Source organism: Malania oleifera, chromosome 8 (genome assembly GCF_029873635.1).
Source record: "Malania oleifera isolate guangnan ecotype guangnan chromosome 8, ASM2987363v1, whole genome shotgun sequence".
Lineage (NCBI taxonomy): Eukaryota > Viridiplantae > Streptophyta > Magnoliopsida > Santalales > Ximeniaceae > Malania > Malania oleifera.
This window is the reverse complement of record NC_080424.1, coordinates 34,926,819-34,939,270: the sequence shown is the minus strand read 5'-3', so window position 1 is coordinate 34,939,270 and position 12,452 is coordinate 34,926,819. Positions and strand designations below refer to the sequence as shown.

The window sequence follows — 12,452 nt, the reverse complement described above, 5'->3', positions numbered from 1 at the left end:
CCTGTTCAGTCCTTTTCTTTTGATGCCTCATGTCCCAAGTAGGGATTTGCTGGGGGTAGTGCCTCTGTTTTTCGCTTAAGGGCTAGTGACAGAGTCTTTAGAAACTGAAATGAGCTCCTAAATGACATGGGTTTGAAATTGGTGAGTCCTGCTAGAGTTGAGGTAAGGTTGGGGATGAGTTCAAAAACTTACAAGAGGAAAAAGAAGGTGCAGAAAGAGTTAAAGAACACGGCTTCTTCCATAAAATTTGGGGGCAAAAAAGGGTAACGGGAAGGGACGTAACGTATAAGATTAAGAACACTGTGAATTGGAATCTTAGGGGATTTTAGGAAGAGGTGTTGGATTAGGGAGGTCTTTCTTAGGAATTCTCCCAATATTGTATTGATCCAAGAGACTAAGCTTGACTTAGTTGATGGGGAGGTTGTTAGAGGGATTTGGGATGGGCATTGTAAGGATTGGGTTTTCCCTCTCGGGGGTCAGCGGGTGGCATTCTTGTGTTGTGGATACTCATTCTATTAGCAAAGCAGATAGGCTAGTGGGTTTTTTTTTTTTCCTCTCTCTATCTTGTTAGAAGTGAGCGATCCAAGTCAATGATGGGTTTCCTTCATGTAAGGTCCTTCTAGGCCTACTCTCAGGGGCTCTATTCGGATGAACTTTGTTCTGGTTTTGGCTTTTGCTCCCTAGGTGGATCATGGGTGTTGATTTTAATGTAGTAAGGTTTCCTCGAGGGAAGAAAGAGGGAGGTAGGGCTACTACAACCATGGTCTTAAATTTCTACGAAATTATCAAAATTTTTCTTGAAATTTCCGCTTCCTTTGCCCTCGAAATCAAAATAGCAATGGATTTCTGCCTAACATAATTTTTGTCGAAATTTCAACGAATCATCTTAAATTTATCAAGATCTCAAAAATTTTAGCAAAGCTTCTCGAAATTTTAACTATAGAATGAAATTTCCTTAGAATTCAAATGTGAGACTTAGATGCAAAGTGAAATTTCTCTCTTAATCTTTTTTTTTTTTTTTTTAAATTGAATCAAAAGATTAGTAAAAGGGCATTCAAATTGAATAAAAGATTAAACCGTCACCATTAATGTCTACATTATCTTTGTTTGTATAATAAAAAATATTTAATTGATTTATAAATTTCATTCACATTAACCTAATATTTTTAATACATATATTATATTACAACTATAGCACCTCATACACAACATAGGTGTATTTAATTTATAATGCATTCGTCCTAAAACTTACATTATTACATCTATTAAGAATTTCTAAAATTTCCTAAAAGAATTTCATGCTTTACTACTAATTTCCACCGTTCTTCCCAAATCAAAATAGAAATTAACATCGAAATTGAAATTCCCATCGAATTCTATGTACTTTGGGAGCTTCAAATTTTAGTTGAAATCGAAATTTAAGACCTTGACTGAAACTATGCAAAAGTTCGATTTGTTTATAAGGGAGTGTGGTTTCAGGGATCTTACTTTGGGTAATGGTAATTTTTCATGGTCGACGGGTAAAGCTAGGGCAGTGGCTAGTAGAACTGACAGGTTCTTGTTTTCCTGGGAGTGGGAAGATGAGTTCCCTAATCTCTCACAAGATGTTTTACCTAGAGCCACCTTTAATCACTTTCCTATCTTATTGGAATCAAAGAAGGTTTCTTGGAATCCTACTCCCTTAAGGTTTGAAAACATGTGGTTGGATCATGGTTCTTTCCAGCCTCTAGTAAGGAATTCTTGGAGTGAGGAACGGGAAAGGGGTTGGGAAGGGCTTTTATTTATGAAGAAATTGAAGAGGTTGAAATAAAAATTGCAAGAGTGGAATAGGGCAGTGTTTGGAGATAGTAGGTTTACAAAGACTAGTATTTTAGGAAAGTTGGATGAGCTAGAATGCTAGATAGAAAGGGAGAAGTTTCCTTCGTCAAGGGAGGAGTCAAGAAGGGTTTCATAGAAGAATGAATTGGAAGAGGTGACTTTTAAGGAAATTAGAAGCTGGAAGCAGACGACGAAGTTTAAATGGATAAGAGATGTTGATTGTAATTCTAGATTTTTTTCATAGGACAGCTTGTGGGAAAATGAGGAAGAATTTGATTAGAGAGTTGGAGGTGGATAGGGGGTTTACTATCTCAGATACTAGCAGGATTACCTCTAAGATCACTGATTTTTAACTTGCTCATGAGGAGGATGAGAGCAGACCAATGGTGGAAGGTTTAGAGTGGGATCCTTTGTCTGATGTTAAGACAGCTTGGTTAGAGAGACCTTTCAAGGAAGAGGAAGTCAGGTATCTTGTCTTTGGGATGGAGAGGGGTAAAGCTCTTGGGCTGCATGGTTTCGATTGGACTTTTTTTCAAGATTGTTAGATGGTAGTTAACGATGACTTGCTGAAGGTTTTGAATTAATTTTACTGGAATGGGATTTTGAGTAATAGTATTAATTCTACCATTATAACTTTGGCGGCAAAGAAAAGTAGGTCAATTAAGATTTCTGATTATAAACCTATTAGTCTAGTATCCAGTGTTTATGAAATAATCACTAAACTACAAGCTAAAAGGTTCTTGATAAGATTATGATTATGGCCCAAAGTTTTTTTCCCCCGCCCGCGGGGGGGGGGGGGGGGGGGGGGGGGGGGGGGGGGGGGGGGGGGGGGGAAGGAGGAACAGATTGTGGATGCCATTTTTATTGCAAATGAAGTCATTGAGAACATTTGGAGGAGAAAGAAGGGGCTCACTTTTTAGCTGGATTTTGAAAAAAAAGCATATGATAGGGTGAGTTGGAACAATTTGGATAAGATTTTTATGAGGAAGGGGTTTGGAGAGAGATGGCATAATTGGATGAAAGGTCGCATGTCTAATTTGAATTATTCAGTGTTAGTGAACAACGAGCCTAAATCTTGGTTTAGGGCTATGAAGGGGACTAGAAAGGGGGATCCTCTTTCCCCGTTTTAGTAGCCGATGTTTTGAGTAGGATGGATAGGACTATGCATAGAGGTTTAGTGAAAGGATTGGGAGTGGGGAGGGAAGGGGTAATGGTTTCACACCTTTAGTTTGCTAATGATACTATCTTTTTCCTAGAAGGTCATAGGACTTCTTTTGAGAATATTTTGGGGCTTCTCCACATTTTTGAAAGGGTTTCAAGGCTTAAAATTAATATGAGGAAGAGTGATATCACAATACTTAATGTGCCCACTGAACATGCCACAGAATTATCCTTATAGGTAGGGTGCATTGTGTCAGAGTGGCTGTTACCCAATTTAAGGTTCCTTTTTTTTTGGGGGTGGGACGAGGGGTAACCCTAGATCTAATAGAATTTTGAATCCGGTGTCGAGAGAGTGTTTAAGCATTTAGATGGGTGGAAGGGAGCTTTTTTTTCTTTGGGAGTCAGGATTAACCTCATTCAGGCTTGTCTTTTTAATATCTCATTGTATTTTCTTTCTACTTTCAAAATTCTTGCGAGAGTTGCTAGCCACATTGAGAGAATTATGAGATATTATCTGCAAGTAGAGGGCTTTAGGTACCATTTGGTGAGATGGGAGATGGTTTGTAGGTCTAAATGGGAAAGTAATTTGTATCGTATAAATTTGATTTCCAAAACATGACTCACTTGGCCTAATGGCTTAGGTGGTTCTCGTTTGAGGATTCTTCCTTGTGCATAAAGTTGTTAAAAGCAAGTTTGGACTTGATGAGAATGGGTGGGTTACTAATTTAGGTTCTAGATGTTCTTCGAGCTTCATTGAAAGCTATTTCTCATATTTATCTCACTTTACTATTCATAGCAAAATTTTGCTAGATAGGGATTGTAATATTTGTTTTTGGAAAGATCGAATGTTGTTTTGACCAACTCTTTTCCTCGCCTCTTTCATCTGAGCTCAAAGTAGAATGATTCCATTTCTTCTTTTGTTACTAGGTGGTCCTTTACCTTCTTGGGATTTTCACTCTTGGAGATCCTTGAATGATAGGGAAGAAAAGAATTATCCTCCTTGTTAATATTATTGAATAATTGTCGGGTATCTTTGAGAGCTGATAGTCAATCCTTGTCTTTGGATTCCTCAGGATTTTATTCTTGCAAATCTTTTTGTAAGTTCCTGAGTGGCACCAATTTTTCCTTTCTCTAAAATTTTTTATACGCCCAACGCGCCCCCCCCCCCCCCCCTCCTTTTCCAAATGATCAAGGCTTTTCTCTGGTTGGTTGTGCTTAATAGGATCAACACTAATAACTTGATGCAGATTAGGAGGCCTTTAGAGGCTCTTCTTCCAGATATGTTTGTGCTTTGTTCTAACTGCCCAGAATGTGCTTTGCATCTTTTTTCTGCATTGTGATTTTGCTTGGGGGGTTTGGAACAATCCATTCAATTATTTTGGAGAAAGTTGGGTTTGTCCAGAGACAATGGAGTTATTTGCAATTTCTTTTTGTCAATTTTTGTAGGAAAAAGGAAGGAACAGTGACATGGAACTGTGCTTTATTCGCAGTATTTTGGGGTTTGTGGAGGGACTGTAATTTACATATATTCTCAGGGAAGAAATTATCATTTCTGTTGGTGCAGGATTAGATTCATTATTTGGCTTCTCTGGTGTGTGGGTTATGGAAACGTAAAGGGGATGTGCTTTTTGGATAGCACAATTGGCATTCCTTGTTGACTAATTAGGGCATGCTGATTTTCGGGTATTGTTTTTTGTGCATTTTAGTTTTTATTTTTTGTTTTCTCTGGGGTATCCCAGACTTTGTTAAGGAGATGTCTCCCCTTGTGTTTGTACTTAATCTATCAATGAATTTCTTTTGCTATTGAAAAAAAAAAATGCATATGGTTACAGAGATTTATTTGGCATTCTCTGATGCAAATCACTTGTATTGATTTTGTTTAGGGAACCTTAGCTTTCCAAATAAAGGTATGTAAAAGGATAGGATAGCATTAGGCGCATGAGTCAACAAGGAAAGACTTGAATGAAAAGTTCATAGTGGGATCCAAAACCCAATTTCTTCTATCCCTCCAAAATGATGTACAAAAAAATACATACATACATACATACATACATACATACAAACATGCATACATACACATACATACATACATACATACATATTGATTGGATAGAAAAATACACTCTAATAAAAGCAAAATGAGAAAAGGATATGAAAAAAAAGAAGAACAAGATGTCCTCTAACAAAAGAAAATAGAAAAAGAAAGCTACATCATCTTAACAAAGCACACCAATCTTTGGTGATATCTTGAAAACAAGACGCCTTATAACAGCAAGTGCTGTAAGCCCAAAGAGAAGCCAAGTAATGAATTCTCTTCCAAATGAAACCCACTAAAAAACTCTTTCCATAAAAAAATTCTAGCATTCTTTCCACCCAAATTCCCCACAACACAGTACAAAGAGCACATATCCACAAAGGAAGTAACTAACAGATCTTGGCATACTTCCCTTCTCCAAACCAGCCAAGGAAACGACCAAACAGATCATCCACTAATTTTGGGCATACCCACATTTCACCAAGCACCTTTAAAAGAAACTTGACAAACTACAAGCAAAAGAACACTGAATAAACAAGTCGTTGGTATTAATTTTCTCAATGATTGCAGTCCACTTGAAGGCTTTTATCTTTGAAGGAACTTTACATTTCCAAATCAAAGAGTAGAGGGCAAAAGGAATGGCAATGGAATGAGAAACGAAAGAGACGCAAGAAAATTTCCAGAAGTCTAAACCCCAAACCCATTTGTTACTCCCCAAGTAGAAATGAAAAACTAATCTACCACATCAATCAAAAGGGCAAGCTTGTTAGTCTTTCTCTCTCCCATCCAAAATGAAATCCCAAAAACATACGAGAGGAAGTAAGACCAGGATACCATGAAAAGGAGATAAGCCAAAAGGAGGAGGATAGATGAGAACCAAAGGAGCCCATCCAATCCAATAATCCTCCCAAAAAAAAAAAAAATTTCCAATAATCCTCCCAAAGCGATTTCTCACCCCATTACCAACCCTATTCCAAAAATTATGGGGGGAAAATGGATCATAAATCTGAAGCATGAATATCCAAGGGGACTCAAATAAATTTACTAAAAATTACTCTATGCCAAAGAGAACTAAGATTTAAAGGTAAGATGGCCACACCCTAAAAGATGGTCCCTATCTAGTTCACCATTTGGACCTACTACAGGCCAAATGACGGTCCCATCTCACTCACCTACTCCCGTCCACAAGAAATCCTACACCCATTTCTCTATCTTTAAGCAACTCTCACAAGAATTTTAAAAAGGGGCAAGTAACACGAGAATAGAAGAAAGACAAACATGAATTAAAGTAATACAGCACCTAAGCATGAAAAAAAACCCATTTGCATCCATCTAGCCTCCTAATAACTATCTCAAAAACTAGGTCAAAAAAGAATCAGCAAAAGGGTTACAGCCTAAGGGGACACTTAAATAAATAACACACCAACTCAGAACAGCACAATGTGCTAAACAAGCAAAAAGACTTGAGCTAATCCCCCACAATGCGACTCTTAGAGAAGTTAATCCTTAGCCTCAACATTTTTTCAAAACCTTGCAAAATGGTTAACATATTGGGAAAACTACCCATATCCTCCAAAAGGAAAAAATGGTGCCATCTGCAACCTGCAGATGCAATATGGGCAGGTTCTCATGGCTGACCTTAATCCCTTCCACCAAACCCCTATCAGTCCCTCTATCAACAATTTACTTAATGTATTTACCACAATCGTGAAAAGGAATTAGGATAGAAAATCGCCCAGTGTCAGGCCCCCTAGAAGCTCAAAACCAAGGTCTAGCCTCACAACTTGCTCCATCTTGCCCGAAAACCTTTTTCGTCCATCACACTATCCAAGAAACATCAACTGGCCCGATCATAAGCTTTTTCAAATCCAATTTCGAAACTAGATCCCTCTTATTTGTACTAACAGCATGTTCAACAACCTTCTTTGCTACCAGTGCTGCAACTAAAATCTACCTATCCCCCATGGACGTGCTTTGACGAGGATAATATCCAATATCCAACAAGACACTACCCAATCTTTTAGATAAAACTTTATTTAGGACCTTGTACACTACCAGACTAATAGGCCTGAAATCCTTGACTCTAGTAGCACAATCCTTTTTAGGAAACAAGGTGCACGGGTCAAATTATTGCTCCTCCCCACAACCCTGTTAAAAAAATCAGGAAAATAAAATCTAATATCTTCATTCAAAAAACCACAACCATCCTTAAAAAATGCTGTCATAAGCTCATGCTGCCCAGGGGCCTTATCTCTATCCATTTCAAAACACTCCACATATAATCTCCTCCTCAACTGTTCTTCCTAGCCACTCCACTTTCTTGTAACCCTCAATCATAACCCTAACCTCATCCTTCTTTGAGAAAAGGTTCCTATAAAAATCAGTAATCATACCTGCAATGCATTCACGGACCCTCGTAAACACAACTCTTATCATCCTGCTCCAAGTATTGCTCTAAATTTTCTCCTCCTCCTACCACTCACCACCTTGGTGAAAGAGTCACATTAGAAGCTCTCTTTTTAACACAATTCATTCAAGATTCAGTCCCCACCCCCTTCCCTCAAAAGAACCAGGTCAAACTCATTAGACAACCGAACCCTCCTACCAGCTAATTCTTCCAAAACAAGCCCCTCCTCAGCTAACCAAGAATACCTAGTTTGTGTCTTTTTTCCTTGATTGCACATCACCAAAAACCACCACATTCCGAATTTAAAAATTTTCTTTCATAAACTCCAATCACATCATAAAGTGAAAACCTTTCAAACTTTCCACAAGACACTCACCCACGACTCCCTAGCCAACCTCTGAAAGCCAAGATGCGTCAACCACATTTTTCCAAAACGAAATAGAGCTGCACCCACTTCATAGGGTTAGATTCAAGCACTAAGGAAGCACTTCTTGAGTTAGATTCTGAACCCTCTCAAATGTAGTGAATAGAACTACGTCAATCCTAGCATCTATTGACCTATCACCAGCCACAAACTAGGTGAACTGAACATTAGAAAGAGAAATATCCCTAAATCACAATCCCTAACGAAAGAATCAAAACCCTTCAAGCTGGGAGTGATCATAGAACCTCTCAATGTTTCATTAGTGGATCTAATAACATTGAAAACTCCCCCACAAACACCAATTTGGAAAACACAAATCATAAACCACTGCTAACTCATCCCTTAAAACCCCTCAACCGTGGACAATTGGGCCATAAACCAACGTAAACACCACTATCCTTACCCTCCTTATATCTAAAAATACAAATAAAAGGAGCCAAATGGAACATCTAGTCTACAAAAAAAAAAAAACCTAGTGTCTCAAATAATCAAAATACCCTCCCCCCTTAGATGCTAACACCTAGATGCTAACACCACCCAATCTGTAAACCAAGAGTCCCAAATACTCCTAAGCCCAAACAAGAAATCCATCTACCAGCTCTAACTTAGAATCCTGTAAGGAGAAATATTTCCTATATTCTCCTTAATCTTACAACATTTAATCAAGCTCCTGAAATCAACTTCTTCATCCTAATACCTTACTAATACTTCCTACCTTAATAGTTGATAATAAAAGCCAATTTTTGCAATTCCTTTACTAGTATTTTTTTTCCCTTTCATTAAATTCGAAGAGAAAAATCAACCTTCAAAGTCTAATATAGAGGATTGACTACCTTGCACCCCATATCCAACAACACCTATGGGTCCCGATTGTCCCTCTCATCCCCCAATAGATCTTAGGTCATTGTCCTCCCTTAAGAATATATTTCTCCTTGGCATAGCACAATCTTTTTCAATTGTGACATCAACACCTGTAGGAAAAATGCCTTGGGTCAAAATTAATAATCACATTCTGGCTTGCACAATAAAAAAAAGGTAAGCAAAAAAAAAAAAAATCTCTCTAGCTATCCTCCCTCTCTCACACACATGTTGTTCCTCCCTTTCTCTCTCATTAAGCTTTTTATAGTTCAGTTAGTATTAGATGAAGGGAAGACTTTCACTCTGAGATTGGACAAGGTGGAGGGATCTCCCTTTTTGTTTGTGTCAAGAAAAACTTCTCCTGCAGCAAGTGGATAAAACTCTCAAAAGAGGCAGGCCTGTGGTTTGCATATGGACTTCAAGATTTCGTTCAGTCAGAGAGAGAAGGTAAGCAAAAAAAAAAAATTTCTCTAGCTATCCTCCCTCTCTCACACACATGTTGTTCCTCCCTTTACCTCTCATTAAGCTTATTATGGTTCAGTTAGTATTAGATGATGCCAAGGTGTTCAATTTAGATTGAAGGGAAGACATTCAATCTGAGATTGGACAAGGTGGAGGGACCTCCCTTTCTGTTTGTGTTCAAGAAAAACTTCTCCTGCAGCAAGTGGATAAAACTCTCGAAAGAGGCAGGCCTGTGGTTTGCATATGGGCTTTAAGATTTCGTTCAGTCAGAGAGAGGCTCTCAAAGAGTCCTTTTGGGTAATCAATGGCACTGGATGAAGATTAGATGGACAAGGGTGGGGAAATACCTATAGTTAGGTCTGGTGTGGAAGGGTAAGTATTTTCAGTTTTTATTCCTATGGCGAAAAAAGGGCCGGCTAGCATAGTTTTGCAAACTTATTCTATGATGTAGTTAAGGAGTTTCATCGAGATTCAGGTGGCGCAGGTGATGCTAGGCCTCCAAATCCAAAATCATGGAGTTGGGTGGTGATGGAAGGGGAAACCAGTGATAGAGAAGGTTGCGCAAGTAGGCCCAAACCACAAGACAGGATTTGGAATATGGGAAAAATAATTTGTGCTATCGATGCAAAGGTGAGTTACAGAAGAATTTTGGGGCAGCTACAGTTCCGTAGGTTGAAGGGTTCCTCGTGCAAGCAGCTAGGGTTACACTTGGGAAAGAGGGGGCCAAGAAATCACGTTTGGGCCACTTCCACCTCACTTTCTTCTTAACCAAAATGGGCCATTTAATTGAAGAAGCCTATTTAGCTCTAGGCGTTATTTTTAGGCTTTTGCTTTCGCATCACAGTTGGGTCCTTTGTGAAAGGGCCAGGCCCCTAATCAAACCCTTTTTTAAGGATATAAGAGATAGGCCCAAGTTTCACATGGATCATGTTGTTAGCCAAACACATCATCCCAACCCAAACTCATTAAATCAGAATAGTAGTAACTTCCATCACTTTTTAAAAATCATCAAAATTTACATGGATATCGAAATTTTTTACGTCAAAATTATGATTTCCATCAAAATTTCTATATTTTGTAGCCAAGAAATTTAGTAGAAATCAAAATTTAATAGCTTGGGTAAAGTTTTGAAAATGGCTAGCCGGATCAACATGCCGGGGTAAGAGAAGATGAAAAGAGGTGAAAAGCTGGGTTCTGGGTTATGAGGCAACAGTTGTTGCGGCACAGCAGGTTGGGGTTGAGGCGACGGCAAGGATGGTGCAGGCCTCATCTCTCCTTAAGACTCCAGACAGGACCCACTCCTTCACTAAGCTTTTTATCTCTGTGGCTCTGTCTCTCAATTCTCTTACCCTCTCTTACTACAAAATTTTGGTTAAGGAATCATTTCCCTACATCAATATATTAAAATATGTTCCAATATTTTTATGCTAATCTATGTCTTGCTTGAAAAACCCTCCCCCTAATCTTCTTCCATCTTGTTAAATTTATTCAAATATTATTTCAGGGAATCTTATACTACATATTTAGCAGAACCTGAGTAGAGACTAGAACAAAATGATTCAGTACCAGTAAAAATGCATGACATGAACTTCACCACATGTTAGATGGGAAAACAATATGCACTTTAACTATTACATTTTCCCATAAAAAATGAAGATCATAAAATGAAAATAAAACAATACTTAAAATAAATATTTGGTGACAAAATGTTAACAATGTATGTGTACGCAAGGTCTTAAATTTCGATTTCGACTCAACTTTTGAAGCTCCAAAAGTACGGAAATTTCGATTTCGATGTCAATTTCAATTTCGATTTGAAAAAATAACGGAAACTAGTAGTAATGCATGGAATTCTTTGTGAAACTTTAGAAATGGTTAACAAACATAAAAATATAAGTTTTAAGACTAATATATTACAAATTAAATACATCTATGTTTTGTATGAGGTGGAACAGTTGTAAAATAGTATGTGTATCAAACACGTTTGTAAGATAATGTACATTACACATATTCAGTTAATGCAAATGAAATTCATAAATCATTTAAATATTATTTATTATACAAATATTGATAATTTAGACATGAATGGTTAAATAAAATATTACTATAAGTTTATTTTTTCATATAATTTCAAAAGCACTTGTTATAACCTTTTGTTTCAATAAAATAAATTAAAAGAGAAATTTCACTTCACTCTTGATGTTTCAATAAATTTCGACAAATTTTGCTAAAATTTCGGGGTTTCAATAAATTTCGGATGATTCGTTGAGATTTCGACGGAAATTATGCAAGACGGAAGTTGACTGCAATTTCGATTTCGAAGGTGACGGAAATCAGAAATTTCAACAGTTTCATGGAAATTTAAGACCATGTGTGTACGTGTGTGTGTAGCCACTTGTTGAAACAAATCAGGAAACAATTCTCTTTCTTTTTTTTTTTTCTTTTTTTCAACAAAAAAAAATTGACCAGGAAAGGGAACTCACAACAATTCTTCCAGCTGCTGACGATACTGCGGATTTTGTAGCATCCCTGTTACAATAATATGCATCATAGGTTCAGTTCTGTTGATAAATTCTAATAAAAACAACACATTGCATTATGCCAGGTAGACTCCATCTATTTTGTGGAAAGAACCAAAAAGATTGCTAAACCAATAAACCTTTATGCAAAGGAAACCAGAGACATGACAAAATAAAAACAAAGAATAAAAAGGCAGGAACTTGCAACAACAACAAAAAACAAAAACAAAAAAAAGATTAAAGGAAAGTCAAAATGAGTCATATTTCACTAGATAAGAATCCTGATAATATTGGCATTTCAAATGGCAAACATCCTAGAGCACACAATGTTTTTTCCAAAATATACAAAAAATGATTTCTACAATGATACCAACTCTTACTTTCAATTGTAAGTTTTCAAGTACAGAAAAATACAGTTTGCTCAGGAAAAGAAGTGCATGAGGATGATGGACTAACATTTAAAAGTGGCCGGATTCCTCATTTCCTCAGGTAAATAGCTGCAAGGATAAAGAACAAAAAGGACTAAGAAAGTTTATTTGAAATTTGAAAATCAATAACTATACTAACTTTAATGAGTATGAAACATTAAATTCATATTTTCATAGAGCAATATCGCAATTAAAAGTCAAATAAATAAAATGATTTCATAAATTTAACAATCACTACAAATCGATAAGATAATCAATAACATTAATTTCTAAATAGGCAGGCATGGAAGTCACAAGAACATTTACCCACCTTTAACATGCCTTGCTACAAATAAATGTG

The 12,452-nt window shown here is 37.1% G+C and overlaps 1 protein-coding gene across 2 annotated transcripts in view; it reads right to left on the bottom strand.

The window, feature by feature from the left end:
* The window catches only part of LOC131161930 (protein TIC 40, chloroplastic), a 101,309-nt gene that overhangs the window by 15,290 nt on the left and 73,567 nt on the right, over window positions 1-12,452 (bottom strand). For both annotated transcript variants that reach the window (XM_058117966.1, XM_058117968.1), the window contains exons 9-10: window positions 12,141-12,181; window positions 11,649-11,694 (exon numbers count right to left, since the gene is read on the bottom strand). In XM_058117966.1, the coding sequence (XP_057973949.1) occupies window positions 11,649-11,694; window positions 12,141-12,181 (87 nt within the window). The remainder of the gene's footprint in view (window positions 1-11,648; window positions 11,695-12,140; window positions 12,182-12,452) is intronic.